Raw genomic sequence first — 22,492 nt, forward strand, 5'->3', positions numbered from 1 at the left:
GCTTTTTGGTCAGGAGGTGCAGACGTCAGCTGGACTGAGTGGTGTTGCTATTGTTTGATGAGGCAACAGCTAGTTCAATAGTTCGTGGTTGACAAACAGTGTTCTGTGTGCTTGGTTCAGTTGTGGAGACGTTGGGAGTGGTGCTGGTTTCAGGCATAAGGTTTAGTCATGCGGTGTTCTGGTTTATCCTTCTTGTCCTCCTTGTGAGTTCTGTTGAAGGAACTCTCTCAGTATTCTCAGAAGTTCTGCAGCTTCGGATGTGGCTGCACTTTCCTTTTTAGATGTGGGCTCAGCCTTGAGTTTCCAAGCATCACGTCGAGAGGTTTCCCCCTTCCCGCCTCCCTGGGCTTGGTGTTCTGGAGGCTGGAGGTTGGCTAGTTCTGGGTCGCCGGCCGGCTTCCCAGGTGGCCCCCCCCTTTTGGTTATGGGAGGGGCGAGGCCGGTCCCAGGATATTCCAGAGCGGTCGTTCTGGTGCTTCGGACGGGGCACCACCACCGCGACCCCGCTGCCCTCTGCTGGCTTGGAACGGTCTTGACTCTCGGTTGATGGGTGTTATAACATGGGGGTGCTGTTGGGCGCCCCTCTAGGGTCAACTCTGAATGGGACTCAGAGACAGAGCAAATAGTTGGGGTGTTTTACAGTCTTTTCTGACACAGTCTTTTGTTTGGTGTAGCCTTATGTGCTAAATCACGTAACTGTTGCGTTGACATGCTACGCGGGCACGCTAACACTCCCAAATTGGTGGCTGACAGTAGGATGGAGGTTGCAGAAACAAAGTTCGGAAGTTGACGTCTTCCTCCATGCTGGTTCATTCCTTGCTCCGAAGTAGGCACGTCGCAGTCGGTTGTAGAAATTAGGTGGGTTTCAAGTCGACCTTGCTTGAGGTCCATTGCGGTTACTAGCCCTTGGTCTGATTCTGGATCAGAGAATTCACGCACCAAAGCTTTTCGCAGTTGTGGTAGTCCATTTTGACAGTCTCTGGTTGACGGTCTAAGAAACTGCGTACCTCACGACTGGACGTAATTCTGAGCAGGTACAATTTGTCCCAAGTGGTTACGTTGGTGACAGTTTGCAAGTGAAAGTCTAATATCTTGTAAATAAGCGTGAATGTCGTGGCCTCCTGCAGGATCTGGGTTGAACGTAGGGATGTTTCTAGCCAGCTTGTCCAGTTCTTTTGGAGTTATGTGTCCGTGGCTGGTGACCCGGACTTTCTGGAAGGGTTTTCCTTCCCCCACTGCTGACAGGGGTTCGTGGAGGCTGGCTGGTGACATTTTGAAAAAGCAGGCTTTCACCCCCTTTTCCAGCTCGAAGTTCTTGGCTGACACGCTGGGGTTCACTGGCCAGGGGAAACTCTGTGGAGTGTGTTTCCTCTTTCTGTTCACGTTGCAGGCTATAAGAATGTTTCAGTTCTCTGTGAACCATGTCAAGTTCATCTATTAGAGAGTCTTTACGCTGTGTAAGGTCGTGGATTTCAGCTCGGGCCATTTCCAGGTGATTTTCATAGGCCTTCACTTTAGCATCTCTTTCTTTCAGTTCGATTTCAGCCCTTTCAAGGAGAGTGTCACCTTGTCGGAGCTTTGCCTCGAGTCTCTCTCGGGTTTTCTCTCTCCAAATGTTCTCTTTGGTCTGTGTCCAGACGAAGATTCTCCAGGGCATTTTGAAGTCTTTCCACTTCTTTCTGTAGTTCTGGATCTGTAGCGTTCTCTTTCTCGTGCTGGTCTTGGGTCTCGAGAAGTAGCTTATCTAGACGACTCTGGGTGTGGGCTGATGCTGTAGGGCTTCCTCCACTCGAAGTCTCAGAGCCGCGGCTTCCTGCTCCAAGTCGTGGTTGCTCCTTTCGCTGATCCTTGCCTGGGCGATGAGGAGGTGAGCTAGGGTCCCTGTGATCCTGGCGCAAGTTCTTTGTGGGTGTAACTCTGCGTCGGATCGTTCGCCATCAGCTGGTCCATCTCAGTATCCAGTTGTCCCTGGCTCAAGTGCTGCAGGTCACTGGTGTCCTTTGGCAGGAAGGAGGTCGTCATCGTCTCCAGCCATGTCGCTAGCTGATCCCAAGGGACTGCGGGACTGGATGCACGCCGACATCTTGGCTCACTGCGGACAAGAGAAGCACAAACACACACACAAAGAGGCCAATGCAAGTTCGTTCTCTGGTTAACGAGCTATCGTACGGCTATGCCGTCTCTAAGAATTTTGGCTAACTGATGCAGACAGTTAGACAGGGAGGCGGGTCCAATTAGGGTCGGCCAAAATAGAGACTTGACAGGGGATAGCCTCGTGGGTCACCTGGTTGACACCGGGCTGCTCGGTTGTCGCTCTACTACTTAGCTCTCCTTGGGGTCTCTCGGTGAACTGCAAGAAACAGAATCACAACAGCATGCAAAAAGGTGAAGATAGGAAAGAGCACCGTGAAAACAAAACACCAAATAAATTGGTCTGCAATGAAATGGAATGAATAAGAACGCTAGAAGTGTTAGGTAGAGAATAAAAAAAAATTAAGCCTGCTGTTTTTCACAAGAGTTTCTGCTAGGGGCCTACAGCACGTGCGGCTAGGGGAGTAAGAGACCTAGGAAAAGGGTGTGGCTTACAGAGGAAAATGGACCAAACACTTAACATAAATATCAGGGGGGAATATCTAATATTCTGCGCCTTATAATAAGTGGATAGGTTTTATCACTTTTGGTTCACCTGGTGGAATCCAGCGGCACGGTCAGCCTCCCTGGCGCTCCCAAACACTCAACCGCAGTGTCCCTGGCCCTCCGTTACTCTGACGTTGCGCCCTCTCAAACAGCTTGTGACTTTTAACACAACCGGCAACACCAAGATGTCAACCGCCAGACAGCACTACAAAATTGGGCTGTTCCCCAGAACCCTCTCTTTAGAAAAGAAAGTGGGCCCCGATTTAGCCCCCGGTTTTAGGTACTGGTCCCAGAGATTGCGTCGTGTGTCAGCTGGACTGATTGATCACCGTTGGAGTGCCAAATTGCTGATGTCTTCCACTGCGTGGCGCAAAACGAACAGAGATAAGAGGGACCGAGTTTCACTCACGGCCAGTGTTGGCAACGCCGGTTGGCCCCCTTGCTCACTGGAAACCTGAGATGACTGTCCTATCACCAAAGGAGTTCTACAATCAAATACACAAGGATGAACAAAGGAAGCTTAAAGTGAATTAAGGTTTGGTTTGTTTAATCATCAACTGAGTAAATATATATGTAGAAATGAGAGGTAAACAGCTTTACCTAATGATGATAAAACAAAAACAAAAGCTTATGATAATGATGGTAATTATCAAAATAATCTAAGCAAAAAGAGAGAGGAAGATAAACAACAAAAAGGGCTATATAGAATAAAATAAAATAAAAAGTTGAATAAAACTATAAAAAAAAAAAAAATAATAATAATAAAAATTAATAATAAAAAAAATTAAAGAGGAAAAAAAAAAATAAAAAAAAAAAAAATAATAATAATAATAATAAAAAAAATAAAAATAATAATAATATAAAATAAATAACAAAAGACAGGAATGAGCACGGGAGAAGAAGAAGCTGGTTTTCACCACAAAGGGGCGTATTCACTCTCTGTGGCTTAACCTGGTGGGCAGAAAACTTAATTCAAATTAAAAAATTCAAAACTGGTTTAAATCTAAATTTAAAAATAAGCAGGTGAGAAGAATTAATTGGAAAAATCGGAATAAATGCCCTATAATACCCAACGATAACAGTAATGTATCATTAATAATTATGAAATTAATCAGAAAGGGTAAAAGTAGATGAAGCAATTCAAAACAGAACCGAAAAGAAAGAGATCAGAGAGATGCAAGCTGTGAACTGACTTAACAGGTTACTGCCACTAGATGGCTTGCTCCCTTCTAAATGGGTTAATCAGTGGTTGGGCTGAGACACTTAATTTGCACTATTAAACAATTAAATTCTAATTCAAATCATGTTTGAACCAAATTCAAAGTAAATGTGAACAAAAACAGGCAAAAATTGTCTAATGCTGAAATAATATTCGCACGAGCAAAGCTGTTAATGCAAATAATTATTGATAATTTAGACAGCTAATTCAATAAATCACAGAGAGAAATAGAGGTTAGTAATTCGAGAGCCTTATCTGAAACGGCCAGAGATGGCACTCATGCAAGCTGGAATCAGAAGACAGGGCAACTTGAAACGTCTAAAATTCCCTCTGGTGTTTAAATAGCGGAATGACAGTCAGTTACACTATGATCTAATCTCTGTGCGCTCATCAGCGCTGATTCTCTGCATCAAAATCGCAACTCACAAACAGACAAAGGTTTTATGACCCTTGAGGTGCTAAATTAAACAGCGCGTGAGGCCGGAGCTTTTCTCTAACCAACACAAGACTGTTAATAACAGATTTTGTCCATCTGTTTTACCTCCCATAAACATTTAACAAAACAGCACTTATGATTTAAATGTTTTAGGTTTAAAATCGGGTAGCTAAGCCAATTTAGACCAGGAGTTTTTATCGTTTAAATTTTGAATATCACTGTGGCTCACCACGAAATTCAATAACGATACTTAATATGCAAGGCCTTTTTAACTGAATCAGAGGAACATCGCTCAGGTTCAGATTTACATATTACAATTAATAAAAGATTTCTTCATCTTTTAATTATTCATATGAAAATGTTGGTCTTCTCTTGACAGGAGACTTTTAACATTTACTGCAGTTTATTTTTATTAAAATAACAGTGACTATAGGTATTTTTAGAAACTGTTAGGCTGCTGTGCTGAACAGTTGCCTTTGTGCCAAATGAGTTCGCTCAAAGCGCGACTTAACTCACAATTCAAAAATGCGCATACATAATATTAACATCCAAAAATGCTCATGAAAATGAAAATGAATATTGCTCACAAAAACAAAGTTTGAACGCTGCCAAATTTAACTCCACCATTTAATGTAGCAACAATCACTTTCTGGGGAATAATTAACTCAAATTAAGTGAATATTCATGAGTCTATGAATATAACGTGCTTATTGCTTACAAATATTAAATTACCCAAAGAGGGAATATTTAATCATTTAAAGGTAACCTTTACTAGAATTAATTTAAGTTACTCTAGACAATCTGTTCGTCCAGCGAACTGGAAGCTAGACTTCCTTATCAAAATTCAATAAAAATACCCTTCTTACAAACTCCAAGAAATATTAATCTTCTGATCAGGAAAAAACAATATTTTCTGTGTCTGTACTACTAAGATTACTGAAAATTAATTCATATAAAACAAAGCTCGTAGCGTAGATCACACGATTCAGGGACTTCGATCTCAATGAGCAATAAAACAATTCAATTCAAGCAAATTATAGGATTTAATAAAAACAGACTAAAGAGTACATAACTACAATTCACACGGAGTAAATATGAGTATATAGCAAAACGAAAATACAATTTAAACAAGGTAAATGAACAAGAATAATAATGAGATAAATGAGAGATAGAGATAAAGAGAGAGAGAGAGAGAGGGAGAGAAAGTGAAAGTGAAAATCAATCTCAGCGTGGCAATTTCAAACAGTTAACTTTGCAAGAGACCCCAAGTCATTGGATGATTTCACAAACATGGAATAGCCTAGACAACCTTAAACAGCAATTTTAGTTGCGATATAAGAAAGTACTTGCTTTGATCTGGCTCTTGTGCGTAGCTGCGCTCAAATTGTCCGGTCTGTGCGGCCTCAGCGTGGTTCTTTCCAGAGCAGATGATGCGCGAGCTCGATGGTTAACGCGAAGGTAAACTTTGCCAAAAGATGACTAGACTTAAGTTTGTTTGGCTAGTGAAGGCAATTGAACGAAGTCAAATATCAGCAGACAATAAAGAAAAACTAGAATGAAACGAAAGGTAAAGAAGAATAAACGGAGAACTTCTTGAAGTCCGGTTGCAAAGCTGGGAATCCTCTTTTCTCTCTGGCGGAATGCCCAGAACATCGGTTTCCCCGAGCTTTTACGTGAACCTAGGTTCACGCCTAATTTTGAGTATGATCCAATGAAGTGTAAACAAACTGAGGCGGGAAAAATCTTCTTTGTTTGCTGATCTCCGCCCACTGGTCTAATTTATGGCGATGACAAAATTAAACATTTTTCTTAAGCAAGATCGTTCCTCTGAAACAATGCATCTTTTTGTAGTTTGCTATCAAGATTCGTTACAGTCGTGTTTTTACGATTATACAGACACCAAGAACTATAGTTTTATCCATCAAGTATACATTGATATTTAGTTATTCTTAACTAAATGCATATAAAGTTTGCATTAAACACACAGTAACATTCATATATTCCATTATGCCGCATACATACATTTGAGCACGAAAAGGGAGATATTAAAATACATTTAGAGGTAGTTTTAGTAAAAAGGTCCATGGGCTAGCAAAATTGCTTGTGCCTGTTTGTGAAGGTGTGTGCGTCTTTTTGCGCTGGAATGTGCGATCGAAAGGCGGGGGTGTTTGTCTTCCCTTTTGAAGTTCGATATCGCATCTCTGGATAGTCTCCGAGGTGTTATAACTCTCATCCACGCCAGGACGTTGCCGTCGTGCTGGCGCCCAGGGTGGTGAGTTATGTTGTAAGAGGGTTGTAAAAGAAGGTCCTTGTTTTTTCTTTAACTCACGTTCTGGTCTTTGAGTGTAGAATGTGTCAAAGGGGTCAGGATTCATTTATCTGGAACAGATGGTTGAATACCATCCGCTCATTGGTGTTACATAGGTCACTGCTGAAAGTGATGCTCGTAAGGCCAGCAGAAGCTTCTGTGGGCCTTTTTGGATCCCAGTGGCCCATTATAGTGATGGGGACATTATACTGTCAAAAAGCAACATCCTTCAGACGAGATATTAAAACAAGGACCTGACACCTGTTCTGTCAGGTCCTTATGTGTTCATAAATAATTTCAGGATGTCCTTTAGCAAGAGTAGGGGTGCAACCTGGCCAAATTTCCCCATGGCCTCTGTCCATCATCATGGCCTCCTTATCATCCTCGTATATATTGTTTGGTTTCCTCCCCTATACCAATAAGCTGGTGTGTGGTTGGTGTTCTTTACTTTATATAAATATATATCACTATCAAAAAAACGAAAAAAATAAATGGTGATACATTTTTTATATGTTCCTAATCGTGTTAAATCATATTACAATATTAGCCAAAGTAATCATGATTATGATATTTTTATCATAAACAAGCAGCTCTAATTTGAAGTATCATTCATGTTCATAGTAAAAATGTCCCAGCATGAGTTACACATCAGAATTAAACACTTTGAGTAAGAGGTCTGTCAAAATTAGCTAAGTTAAGCTTGAATTAGCAAGCACTGCTAAAAATCACTGCACTCTGAAAGCTCACCTTTGCAAAAACTGTCATATGATGCAGGTATCTAATGTAGTGGAGCAGTAGACCCTGTTCAGCAGCATGTGAGAAGAATTGCCCTCAGGCCAGCGGCTGACTTTGTTTTGGATGACAATGTCAAACAACAACATATTTTTCAGCATTTTTCATCTCTATCTTGTTGCCAGCTCATTTCAGTGATAACTTCCATCAAGCCTTACTGATACCCCCTAAAAATAAGGCGAAAAAAAAAAAAAAAGATATTCACTGTTCAGTCAGAAACGGTGTACTGTAATATGGAGAGCCAGAGTCATTCGGCTAACGGGCTTGATTTTTGGACATCAGATGCATCTCTTGTGATTTTTTTTGATCCATTCATTCATTCATTCATTAATTCCCAGACAGTTTGTGCTTGGGCTCAGTACCATGTTTCCACAAGTGGATGCCTAACAAACTATAGGTACTGGATGGATGTGCCTTGTGTCCTTGCTATTTTCCACCTGCATATCCTAACAGGCCAACACACTCAGCCTAATGGACAGCAGTGGCAATGGCTTGGGCAATGACATAGAGAGCCTTGGAAGAATCAGAGCATGGAGAATCTCCCTAAAAACACAGACAGCGTCTCTCTGAACCCAGCTGTTTATCTGACTGTGTCTCAGAGCAGCAAATCACTGAGGAAATACACACATATACAAGACTTCCCTTAACAGACAAGGTTATTCAGATAAGAGTGAATTACTGCCCACAGGGCTTAGAGCAAGAGAAAGATGACATGGTAAACTCATTCCCTCGACTGCTCAGAGTTCAATTTAAACTTTTTAGGCTATAGCAGAGAACTCCCAGGACGCTTTGCAGCCCTAGAGAACTCTATCTCTCAGCTGTCACACTGCTAAACAGCAGAACAGCAAGGAAAACGCTATCCAAACTGGCTTCAGAATCTCAGTCCAAGCACATACATGTCGGTTTCACTATATTAATGAGGACATCTCACAGAACCAATGGTTTTTATATAGGGGTGATATATAAAAACAAAGTCTGCTATTGTTTTCACATAGTTATTTTTATACTACCATTCAAAAGTTTAGGGCTGGAATGATTTTATTTATTTTATTACATATTTTTGAATGAAGTCTCTTATAGTCACCAAGAAAGTATTTTTCTGTAAAAAAAAAAAAATAGCATGACAGACACACTATATGTACACACCATCTGGAATGTTGTACAGTTACTTGATAAGACCATTATGACTATCTTTTTTTATATATATTTATCACTGAACAAGTATGTCATGTTAAACTAAAATAATTATTAATTTCTAAAAATATATTAATCATGCAAGTAGAGAGATGTCATGACAAATGTTAAGTGATCATTTGAACACTACTGAATTTATTCAATACGGACATTTTCATTTCGTAGAACTCTTTAAGTGAGTCTTTTTTTTAAACTTCACTAAACAAATGTGTGTGTGCCACGCAAACCAGCAAAAGATAAAGATGCAAACATGTAGGCCAAGTAGAAAATGTTTTTGTATCTAATTTGACAATTAGCCTAATCTTGAGAGAGAATTGGTTTGGTTTTTGAGAATAGGCAGAGTTCACTTTTATGCTTAGGGGTGAAGGCACTGGAAAACCAGTCATGAACACTTTTCTTTTTATATATGTTTTATTTTTCATAGAACATATGTTCATATGTTTCATATTTATTATATTGTATTTTTATGGGTGACCAAATAATCAGCAAGAGTAGAATAAAAGTGTCACTTTTTTAACTTTTAACAAAATAGTAAAATACATATATCAAGAGCATGCTCACAGATGAAAACAGAGGACAAAACAGTGTTGGATGAAGTGGATTAGAGCCCTAAGATAGGAATTTCTGTAGACTGTTTTATTAATTAACTAAAGAAAACCCTAAGCCTATGATAGTAGATATAGGATTTAGAAAAATAAATAATTAATTATTTGATATATTAGATCAATGTTGTAATATATAATTAATAAAATCCATATATTATTGCTAAAAAGAGTATTCAACCTCGGCACAGTAATATCATTCCTGAAAACTCCTCATGTTGGTTGTATTGACAGACGTTAGAGAGAGAAGGAGAGGGAGAGGGGGAGTTTTCAGGAGTGATGATATTACTGCACCGAGGTCGAAGTCCTGCAAAGTGCTCTTCTGCCATACATTATAGTTATCATTTTTATCTGATTAGGAAATCGCCACAGTTTTGTTTTGTGTCACCATAGTTACTTGTGTCACTACTCATGTAACCGTCTTTAATCATTTGAAGGGAAGTCGTGGCCTAATGGTTAGAGAGTAAGGTAACTACATGGGTAGGGTTAGGTTTAGGGGTAGGTTCAGGGTTAGTACCTAGTTATTACATAGTTATTGTATTTACTATAATATGTACATAGTATGTACATGGGGACAAGTTCTGTTTATTAACAGCTTGACTGCAGCTTTAAAGCTGCGGTAGGGAACTTTTGACGCTCTAGCGGTTAATAAACAGAACTGCTTGCGTCTTTCGGGAGAACATCGTAGCCGGAACTCCTTCTCTCTGTTTATGTCTATGAAGAATCACAAAGGTACTGGGTTACTCCGCTGCGGTACCCCCGAAGCAATCTAAAATAGTCAGAATATAAAGACTTATTATAGGTATACCCTAGTGATTCAGGACAAGCCAAAAACACGGTTTGGAAAATGGATTCATGGTGTACTCGCTTATTATATACATTTTTCTACATTTTGAACACAAACAAAGTTACGGACCGCAGCTCTGATTGGTTATTTTTACCGGGAGCGATGGAGTTTCTGCAAATGGCAATAGGATCACTGGGAGGAGCCAGATGAGCTTGATTTTTTTTCACTGATTATCTGTCTCATATTCTACTGTCAGGACATAATGACAGGTTTAATAAATATGTACAAAATATTTTTTTACAAAAGTTCCCTACAGCACCTTTAAATGCAGAGCACAAATTCTGAGTATGGGTCACCATACTTGGCTGAATGTCATGTCACTTTCACTTTTTTAAATAGGGAAAACATGGAAGTGTTTGGTAGCTTCTAAATTTATCCCTATTTGGATCCTAAGGAATGATCGGTACTAAGCTAAATAGTGGTGCCACGCGCTATATTGATTGAGTGCAATCCCTCATCTAAGTTTAGGGAAGAACATAGTGGAATATGGAAAAAATTAATGATAAATAATATTTTTTAAATAATTTATTATTATATTTTCTAAATATATTTATAATTTATAAATCATTATTAAAATAAATAATTTATTTCCAATGCATTCTCCGTTTTTGATGCTGCTTTAAGCTGATTGTGCAATAAATCCACCAATAAATAAATAAATAATATTAGTTAAATAGTTAGTCTAAAACATAATAACAAAAAGCAATTGTAAGATTTTAAAATGTTCCCAAATCGACAGGGGAATGTCCAAGAGGCCAGACACAGATGAACTGGAGAATTGTAAAACAGAAAGGAGCACTGCAGTGTATGAGTAATGCATGATTCTCACGTTCACAAGCATGAGCAGTTTTCAACCCTCTCTTAACACTTTTATATTAAGAATTTTGAATAAAATGAGTATGTTGGTTGGCAAAAGCATCCTGTAAAGGCTCCAGAAGTTTGGGACTGTAATAGCTGGAAGAGACACTGTTAAATCTCTTGCTTGAGGGTCACACATCAGTGACCAAAGCAGTGTGAGGGATTTAGATATACATGACCTCCTGATACTTAATTGTTATCCCTCACATCCCTATCAGGATTCAAACCAACAACCTTCCAAATGTGACCACAGTCGCTGCTTTAACAAATGATTTAAACACACCAATTTAAACTCGATTCTCTACTCCTTCAATCGCAAACTGTTCAGATAATTTTGCTGAGATTACAGCTAACCAGAATGCAATGCACAGGATGAGCCACTTTAGTTATTTTCCAGCCCATTTGGCACAACAGTCATGTGCCTCTCTAGTGAAAGCTTCATTCAAAAATTACTTTTTATTACTGAACAACACTATTCCATACAACACAAAATATAGGAATTTCTGTAGACTTCTACTGTTTTATTGATTAACTAAAGCAAACCCTATCCCTAAGAGACTAACTATAAGATCTATATATATATATATATATATATATATATATATATATATATTTATATGATATATTTTATGATATATTATATCAAGGTTGTAATATAGAATTAATAAAATTCATATATTATTGCAAAAAATAGTATTGTAGATTAGAATTAAGACTATAATTAATATAAAATGAATATAAAATGTATTTAATTGATTTATATTAAAAACACATTGATTTTATTTCTAGAAAACAATAGACATTATTAATTCCTAAATACAACCTTCATGAACTGTTTTTGCTTCTGACCAAGTCCCCAAAGTATGGCAGAAATACTCTAAAACACACAAACACTATATTTCCTATATATGTTATAATATTTAACATATAGACATTGGTACATAACAGCATCACTGCGTCTCCCCACCTATGCACATATCGCTTCCGAATTGCTGTTGCAATAACACCTACCTGGTGTATGAAGACCTGGGCAGTGCGAGGACTGAGCAGCAGGATGGCCCTTCTGAGAGTGTCCCGGTAACGGTTCAGCTCCTCCATTCTCATTGTGCTGAACAGAGTGGAAAACACCTTGGTCACATTCCGGTCAACCTGCTGTAGAGACACATCCAAACCTATTCGAGAAGCCTGGTCCAGAAACCCACGCAGTCCCCGCACATCTGAAAGAGACAGAGCATGAGAGAAAGCAAAAGGTGATGGTTAAAAACCAAGACTCATGTGAAGAGAGCTAAAACTGTATTTAAGATGAGAAGAAAGATGAAAATAGATCAAATATAGACTAAATATTTGAACTGAGATCAAAGGTTTCCAGAGAAAATAATGTCCGATCTAATTGTACATTTCATCGAGGGAAATTATGTTGAAAGGGATAGTAGGATCTATGAAAATATCTCATTTTGTTCCACAGGAAGAAAGAAGGTCATACAGGTTTGGAACAACATAAGAGTGAGCAAATGATGAGAGATTTTTTTATATAGTTTTTATTAAATCAACTATCCATTTAACTTTCAAAATTCTCTGTTCCTTGCTCTGGAGATTTGAGGAGTTTAGAACAAAGAATCCTGTTTTCCTGCTCCTTTGCATATCATGACTGTCAAGTCACGTCATGTTGAGTCTACTGAAGTGGCTTTTTGATGGCATAATCGTCTGGCATGAAGCTTTCTAACCATCTACTTGCTGAAATGACACAAGAACCATCGATTGAAAGTGTCAAGAGGTGAGAATGAGGCTTCAAGCTCTAATTTGCTATATAAGACCAATCATAAACATCAACTTAACTGTGTGCATTTATGGACTTCACTTTGAGGTGTATATACATTTTTGTAGCATTACATTGAAGCAGTCAAAAAATGTTGTGAAGAGCTAAGAAAAAAAACTACAAAGCAGAGGAAACAGAATTATTTCAAGAACCTTTCAAAATAAGAAAGTAAAATAGTCTGATAAAAAGCATTATGAGGAGCAGAAAATGTTTAGCCAATCTGTAGATATCAGGGTGTTAACAGCAGCTTTATCTACTTTGCAAACAAATCTGAAACGGTTTTTCATTATCAACTGGTCGTTCTCAACTAGCTTTGCTTCAAGATTCATACTGTCTCCAAATATACCTACTTTCATACTATATAGTAGCTGAAAAGTATTCCACATTCATAGTCAATGGACACTTACTATCCCATAAGGCCACGGGACAGGATTTGTGAATGGCAGTGAAGCAACACAACTGACACTAGAAGTTATGTATAAGATGGCAGATGTGGTACATCTGAAATTACATTCATACTACCTCCATTAATGCTATATAGGACACACTACTTTAACAGTTGAGAAGTGTATTTTATACCAAATATACTCAATAGAGTGTACAGTTTCAGCTTTAGATTTTACAGAGTACATCAAGTCACATTCCAACACAGGACCAAAATTAACATACAAAAATAATTACAGATGTCCTTATAAAAGTAACAGAAATGTATTGATATTGCCATTAACTGCATGACAATAGCTGACAACAGAAGTGGAAGATATCCTAAATGTATGAACAACAACAGGTGTACGACTGACCAATTAATCCATATTTGTATTATGGGTTGTATTTTCTTTTATCTTGAGTTAGCTTGTTAATTTCCCCTAATTTATTATTATAATTATTATTATTATTATTATATATTTTGCTTCAGGACCACACAATCTAGTTTACAGGGTTATATTGCAGCACAGGAAAGCTAAACAGGCATCAAGAATGATCAAACACCATATTTTTTGTGCGCACACGTGAGTGTGTGCTTGATATACTTTATCATAACTCACCCTCTGTGCAGTGTGGTTTGCTACAAGCTACAAACTGTTTCCATGACAACTGACCATCAAAATAGATTACTTGCCCCACACTTGCCCCAGTGTGCTCTCAAAACAACTACATTTGAAAAAGTCTCATTTGAGCACTTGCAAAGAAATGAAATGCAAGTGGGTTTTCAACACGCTAATGAAAACCCTTTCAGTATAATTGGCTGTAATCTTAGTAAGCTAGCATTATTTATTTATTTATTTATTTTTATATCGTTGTTATAAAACCGTTATTTTTCTGAATCCAAATGCCTGCAGATCATCTTTGAGCATATTAGAATTTTAACACATGCCAAAAGTACAAGGAAAACATGACAAATAATGTATGAAAAATATATAAATATACAATATACAAAATATGTTATATTAGGTATAACATTTTAAAGTAATAATATATAATAAAAATATTACATACAAATTATAATAAAAGAACAAGAAATTTGCTTTCTCGATGCAAGAACATGTAATACATTAAAATTAATTAGTGAACAGATTTAATATCTTCTCTGCCTAAAGAGATGTGATCATAGTGTGATAATACAATCTATAGAAATTGTGAAGACTTCTTAAACAGCAGATATTCACTAGTAGTGAGTAGTAGCACACATTCATTTTAATTTGACCATTTAAGAGAAGGACTAAAGCATGCTTGCTTCATTAACAGAGCACAATGGAGAACGTAAAGCCAGATATAGCCTTGGTGCTATTAGTAGGGCTGTAGTCAGGGGCGATTCTAAGATTTTGATTTTAGGGTGGCTCAGCCCCCAATAAGGGTATGATTAAAAAATATTATTTTACTATTAGGGTAGGGTTGTATACTACTAACCTTATTGCAATCCACTATTCCATTGTATTCCCTGTATTTCATATATGGGAGTAGGAGTACTGACTGAGCCATATACAACACTGTAAAAAAAAACTAATACAGTTTTTTACATGTGACCAGTCACTGGAAAATTCTGAATTGGGAATGTAGATTTTTTTTTTCTTTTTTTTTTTTTTTACAATAAAGACTTCCTGATTCAGTATTAGGACATTCATGTTTATCCTTTGATGATACCACTGCTTTTTCTTATGAAATGTACGTGGAAATTGGCAGAAAATTAAAACAACATAAGGGTTCAATGACTGTAATGAATCTTGGGAACACAGTGGTATTGTGTGTGTGTGTGTGAGGCTGTCTGTTCTATTCTCACCTGACTGTTGCTCATTTGCAGACCTACTCCCGCACGACAAAAAAAATCTTGTATATCCATCTACAATGAAATATAAATTATTATATTTTATTTTTATTATTATTATTATTAATTTTTAGCTTTTTAGCCTTTATAATCAACAATACCGTTGTTTATACATCAAGTCAGCCCCTGAACATTTATTTCATTTCAAATCATTTAACTAACCAGCTAATATTCATTAAGAATATAGACAAAACATGTATTAATGTAATTGTCTATTGGCAATATGTTTAATCTGTTCTATATATATTTATATTTATTAAAAATAACATCATTATCAATTTGCCACTTCTATAAATCAATTACTTAAAAAAATAAAAAAAAATCACAGATCCCTTTAGCCTACTCTTACTCTAATATATGTATCATGATACACTAATGATTAATTATAACTTAATACAAAATTATGTTTAATAATAGAAAACAAAATAACTCCACATGCTGTTTCTCTCTCTGTGCCATTTAGTACTTTCAGACAATGATGTGTGTCATTAATAATTTATTTTGCATTTCTGCATAATGTAATGCCGAAATACACAATAATATGTTTTCAATTTCAAAAAGTAAATTAAAATAAATCATGATCGTTTTCTAAAGTATGTTTTCATGGGTGTTAATCGCTTCATTTTTGTTGGAAGAAAAAAAAAATCTGTCACACTGTGATAAAGGCTGAAAGTGAACGCAGCGAAGACGTACTGGTATTGGATGCGAGAACACACACACCACACGCACACACACACACGCACACGCACACACACACACACACCTTGTACTATCTGATGTTCGCTCTGCTCGGTGCCCCTGTGGATTGAAAAACGCGCTGAATCCATGCAGACTCAGATAAGGGGAGGAGCCGGAACTTGATGCAGCTTGCCACCGTCTCAAATGAGATTTTAAAGGGGATTGAAGCGATCACTAATTAATTAATCAAATAATTTTTAGGCTGAAGCCCCCCTAAAAAGGGCCTAGCGACGCCCCTGGCTGTAGTACTCGAGTCCGGTGGAATTGTACTACCCACTGTTTTGGTGGGAGGTAGGAAAATCTGACAGCGTAGGACAAATCGACAGAACACCGGTCTTGGACTCGAGTCCGGACTCGAGACATTTTTCTGTCGTCTTGGACTTGTCTCAGACTCGTTGCATTTGCACTCGGAATTGTCTCGGACTTGGCCATTGGACTCGCCAAGTCTTCTAGTTGGTCTCGACCGAGTCCAGCAAAAAAATAAAATAAAAAATTTCTCCTTCAAAACAAAAACACATTTGCATGATGTCGCGACTGAAAACGTGTGGAAAACGCTAGGCGCGCCGCTCTCCTTTTTTCCAAAGCACTCTGTAATCTGCGTTTGCGCTTCAGTGGCGTCTGCTGTTGCTGGGCAACCATGACCCGCTCTTCATGATGACGCAGAAGTTTCAGCAAAGAATAAATGGATTTCCAGCACTAAACATCCCTTGCAGTAGCTCTGCTAATAGATTCATTTAAAAAATGGCTATCCTTGTACAACTATGATCATCTGTTTCTCCATCTTAGCTTTCAGTATTGTTCCGGGAAAGGATGTGCATGAGCAGCGGTGCACTTACTGCGATCTGAAAAGTTTAGATGTTTCTAATTTAATTTTCTACCTGTTAGATTGTGTTTTATTTACGTCTACACCTAGATAGCCTTAAACGTATCCTTTACAATAACGAAAAACTAAATTATTGTTGTACAGTATAGGGGTTGCAAGACTACTGATTTCTACTAGTGGATTTTTTTAATAAAAAATGCTTGAGTTACTCGGCTATACTCGTGGTTCATGCTATTGTAAATGAATACACATTAAATATATATATATTTTTTAATCAATAAACGCATATTAATGTATAGCCTTATGCAACAATTACAAATGTAAATTTTAAAAACTTTATAATTATGACATTACATATTTACATTTTCATGTAACAGCCAGTATTTGTATCTGTAACAATCACAAAATTTTTCCTATCTGCATTCGGATACAACATCGTACAGTTAGCCTACTTGGTAAGACTGTTATGACTTTTTATATTTTTTTTCGTAGTTATCACTGAACAAGTAGGCCTATGTCGTGTTAAACTGAAATAATTATTAATTTCTAAAATAATATTTATCATGCAAGTAGAGAGTCATGACAAACGTTTAGTGATTATTTGAACACGACTGAATCCATTCAATGCACACATTTGCATTAAGCAGAACACTTTGAGCGAGTCTTAATGTTAATGAACTTCACTAAACAAATGTGCGTGTGCCGCGCAAACCAGCAAAAGGTAAAGATGCAAACATGTAGGACAAGTAGACAATGTATCCGTATCTAAGCTGATTATTAGCCTACTCTTGAGAGAGAACTGATTTGGTTTTTGACAGACTGAGACGCGCAGCGCGGCTGTTTGATTGGTGAGCGCGCTGTGCTTATTCCATTCATTCGTATCATATCGTAGCCTACGCTTTAAATATTTGCCTTTTAAATATATATAAATAATATAACGTGTAGCTATGATGTATTATTATAGGTAAAATTACTCTTGCAACGCTCTGATTTCTGAGAGATGCACTGAGAGGCGACAACAATGCGGTGTTTGATTTGCGCTCTTTTTACTCATAAAGTTTACATTCATTCACTTCTGGCGCTGATCCCCTGGCTCACCTGTTATCTAGCAAACACCTGACTGTGTCAGCTTCAGCCGAGTATTCAGGCAGAATTATTCCTTGTGCGTTATTCGTTTTTTAAGCCATTATCCGTGCCATATTCGGCTTCAGGCACAACCCTAATTATTACATTACATATTTTATTTTTACATGCAACATAGATAAGGTCATATAGTAACAGCTCCACGCAATATTGTAATTCTAAAATTCACGTCGTACTTGCAAACACTTTGTATTCATTATGGTTAATGCATGCTGGAGTAGTCGATTGTTTCCGACAGTGCTCGACTAGTCCATGCAAGCCCTAGTACAGTATGACAGCTGTATTTATGAGCGCATGTCCAGTAGAGGCCAAACGTATCCATTCTAGCATTTGTCATCCCGAGCTTTGCGTGTGTCTGTGCACTGTGCCAAGGCATCTGTCATATACATTTTTGACCACAGATATAATGTCAACAAAAAATAAAGTACATAAAAATTATTTGACCTTACAGTTCCAAACTTTGTTTGTTTATCCAAGTTTAGCTCCCAGGGTCGGACTGGGGGTAAAACCAGTACTCATTAGCAAGGCCCCAAAGGAAGAGAGGGCCCTTGAAAAGTATGAATCTGAAATATATTTTATTTTACCTGGATATTTTCATGGGTGGGGGGCATGGGGGCCCATCAGGATCGCCTATGCATAGGGCCCGGGATCTTGTGTAACGCCCCTGTTAGCTTTAACCCTAATTATATACACTTGAACCTAATCAAGCTCTTACTAGACACACTAATCTTCCAGGTGTTTTAAGGCTAGTTGGAGCTAAAATTTTCAGGACATTGGCCATCCAGGATCTAGTTTGGAGACCCCTGTCCTACAGAGTTGTTACTTTGCACATGCTTTTTGATCATTACAAATAATAATGTAAAATGATTTTCTTAGAATAGGAGATATGCTTTCTCTCGCATCACAAACATTATCAGTAGTTAAGTATGTGGTCCCTTTTTTCTTTCATTTGGACTCGGTCTTGGACTTGGACTCGAAACTTTTGGACTTGGACTTGACTTGGACTCGAACCTCTTTGGACTCGGTCTTGACTCGGTCTCGACTAGTCCTGGACTTGGACTTGACTTGGACTCGACAAAGCTGGACTTGACTACAGCTCTAGCTATTAGCTAAGAAATCCAATTGATGGTAAATACTGGTTCACACTGCTATAAACTGATGAATGAACTTCAGCAAATACATCAGGAAAAACTGAATTGGAACTTTTTGTACATCTGAATAATTAACATATTTAACTAATCTCATTGATTAAAAAACTAGGGCCGGGACTCGATTAAAAAAATTAATCTAATTAATTAGAGGCTTTGTAATTAATTAATCGAAATTAATCGAAATTAATCGCATTTTAATCGCAGATAAATATTTGACCTGAGAACAGTGAGAAGTAATTTTTTTTTCACATGGATTTATAGTATACCATTGAATAATGACTGAATACATAAGCTTAAACAACAAAATATTTAGAAACAATTTAGAAATAGTACATTTCAGAAATTCAGGAAGCTTATAGGTGCTGGAACCTTCTGTAAAGTGTTTTTTTTTTAAGTAAAACACAATACTGTCAATTACATTCAGAACATTGGAAACACTGACTATTAGAAAACATCTCTCTGTTGCTTCAGAGGCCATAACATACTAAGTCCAACTCTCAATAACCTTGGCCAAAACAATAAAGAGTTCAACATAAACTGTTGCACCAACAAAATAATACATAGTTCAACATAAAGTGTAAAGTCCACGCTAGCTGCTATATGTTTTGCGTTGAGGTGATACTTGAGGCTCGATGTGTGCTGCGGTGATGTGCGAACGCTAGTTGGTGCTCCAGTATAATCGGTCCCGCCGAAACTCATCCAGTGAGAAACGTTCCGCGGTGCAAAAATACGTTATTAAAAATGCGGGAATTTTTTTTCTGTAATGAATTAATCTTAGTTAACGCGTCATTTTTTGTGTAATTAATTAATCTCAATTAACGCGTTAAAGTCCCGGCCCTATAAAAAACTAATTCAATATATATTTGCAATAAATACATTTTATGAACCCTTTCCAGATTTTTTATTAATTTATATATATATATAAAAAATGGTATCAGTCTCAATACGAATGTGAAAATATATGCACATCCTATTTAATGAACCACACTTTAAAAATGAACACCAGTGATTACCGACGAAGTAAAGATCATGCATCGCTTAATCACTAAATTCAATCAGTGAATGTCATATTACGTTCCTTTCTTAAAGCTAATGACTTTGGTCTGACTTAAGAGTGACCCATCAATATTCCCAACACACAAACACACACAATAGTTCAGTTTCCTCAAACTCCTGCAGAGATGAGTTTCGCCATAGCATCGTAATTCAAATATCACAGCTGTAGCTACAAACTGGGGGGGAAAAAAAGAAAAGAAAAAAAAATCTCTCTTGAGGAGACAGTCTCAGGAATATATAAAAAAAATAACATGGAAATCTGTGGAAAGAAAGATCTGAGAGAAGTCTTTTGAGAAACAAATTGGATTTGCTTAAAGAGTGTAATTATTTATGTAATTATATATTTAAAGGCATATACAAGCTCCCGTCTCACTGGGTAAAAACACACGAGTGATGGAGGTGTGGAGGGAATCAGTGGAGCAGTTTGACATTCTTCTGTAGTGAAACTATTTGGTTGAAAACTAAAATAAAAGGCTCACTGTTGGATTTGGTGCTTCATCTGCATGAGGTTATGCAACAAATCAACAGCCATATCATGATGTAATCAGCGAGGTCTTGAATACAAGAAATCTTTCTTAACAAGAACTGGAGTTTGATATAAGCAGAATGTTGCTGAACAAAATTAATGTGGAGGTCTATCACGATATATTCAGAAGAATATTACTGAGGAATAAGATCAAAATGTTAAACATCAGAGGACTTAAAATCACAACAACAAAGACTTTAGAAGACCTAAATTATTTCTCATTAAACACTAATTCAGTTAGAATTTAGAATCACATCTTCACAAGTTGACCCAGATTGTGATTAATGGAACTTTTGGATGCTTGGTCTTTGCATTAAAGGTCATTACACACCACGTTTGAAAATATGTTTTTATTTAGTTCTGCATATGGTGAGCAGGTATGAACATAATAATCTGATCCATTACAAAGATATATAGACAGCTGCAAGGAGATGGTAAAATCAATTACATTTTTTTTTTTTTTTTTTTATGATTCTGTTTGTCTCAATCCACCAGCCTGTTGTACAGAAAGACTTAGAATACTTATGTCCTATTAAACGAGATGTGGGTTTGGTTGACATGCTGTTGAGTGGATCCACATGCCAGCATTGCAAAATCTTCATAGTCCAGGAAAATGTTGCTCGATTAAATGTCTGGGATATAAACTGCCCAAAGACAAACCCTGAATGTAAAACAAAGCTTCTGTGTCTCTCTCTTTCTCTCTGTCTCACTTACAAATGGATTCTGCTTGTCTTGAAGAGGGAGCCAGTTAAGAAAGGTTAATCATATCTTGCTCAAAAGCAGCAAATTATGACACAAACTCTATTATTATCCTGTTCTGACATAACAGAGAGATATTTCACCATAAATCACTGCAGTTTAACAATGTTGAAAAGAAGACCACAAGAGCACATCCAGAACATTACAAGTATAGACAAATACAAAACATATACCTTTCATAAATCTTACTGTGGTGAATGACAACCAGAAAAAAAAAAAAAAAAAAATCAGGAGGAGAAGGAAAGCAATCAAAAACAACAAAAGAGCAATGATACACAAGTTTATAATAAGTCTCAGTCAGCTTAAACCCAGTAAACGTATCAAGGACTTTTAAATAATATAATAAATAAAAAGAAAACAGTTAGTATACAAAAAGATTAGAAAGCTAGTTAGATTTTGTTTTAAGAACATAATTAGAATAGTGAGTGCTAAAGCTAGAAGGTCAAATAAAGATGTAGGAGATGTGTTTTAAGCCAATTCTTGAAGATGGCTAAGGACTCAGCTGCTTGGATTGAGTTGGGCAGGTCATTCCACCAGGAGGTAACATTTAATTTAAAAGTCTATATATATTTATATTTACCATTATAGGCTGGTTGTTTTCACACCGCAGCCACACAATTGTGTTCAAACATCTTATAAAAGTGATTTTTTGCATTATATGGCACCTTTAAAAACTGTTAAAACTTAAAGGCAGAAGTCATCATTAGACAAACAACATATTGTCTGTGTGCATGTAAGAGTGCAAATGATATCATTTCTTAGAACAGGTGGAGCAGGAGGTGAAAGACACTATCAGTTCCTACACTAGTGAATAAAGCAAAAGGACACATTACTAGGCGGCATGATAAAAAAAGAAAAGGACACTCGTAAACACTGGGGCTGCTCTGCTAAAACCAAAACATCAATTAAATTGAGAAATTGCTTACAAAACCAACTTTCACAGGCCTGTGGGCCAGCTTACTGTTGTTTATAAAATGTTTAAGGGAAACAGGTTAATTTAGCTCAAAGGGAATCGTTAAGATTTTATAGGGAATTTGGAAAGAATCACTGTTTTACGGCTGATCACTGAGACGGCCAGCGATTTACTGAATAAGCCTTATAACATCAACTCTGCAATTGATATTAAAATCCAAAATTCAGTGAAAATACTATTAATTAGCACAGTAATCGGCAGTTTAAGACATTAACTTGTAAGCACAAAACACAATATACTTTTCTTTTCAAATATAAATAAGGCTAAATCATATAAACATATAAGACATAT

The 22,492-nt window shown here is 37.1% G+C and overlaps 1 protein-coding gene across 1 annotated transcript in view; it reads right to left on the bottom strand.

Moving 5' to 3' along the window:
- Positions 1-7,860: 7,860 nt before the first annotated feature.
- Positions 7,861-22,492, bottom strand: part of LOC113092984 (glutamate receptor ionotropic, delta-1-like) — a 160,237-nt gene continuing 145,605 nt past the window's right edge. The window contains exons 4-5 of the mRNA XM_026258786.1: positions 11,905-12,110; positions 7,861-7,905 (exon numbers count right to left, since the gene is read on the bottom strand). Of these exons, the coding sequence (XP_026114571.1) occupies positions 7,861-7,905; positions 11,905-12,110 (251 nt within the window). The remainder of the gene's footprint in view (positions 7,906-11,904; positions 12,111-22,492) is intronic.

This window comes from Carassius auratus, unplaced genomic scaffold (assembly GCF_003368295.1).
Source record: "Carassius auratus strain Wakin unplaced genomic scaffold, ASM336829v1 scaf_tig00214820, whole genome shotgun sequence".
Taxonomy (NCBI): domain Eukaryota; kingdom Metazoa; phylum Chordata; class Actinopteri; order Cypriniformes; family Cyprinidae; genus Carassius; species Carassius auratus.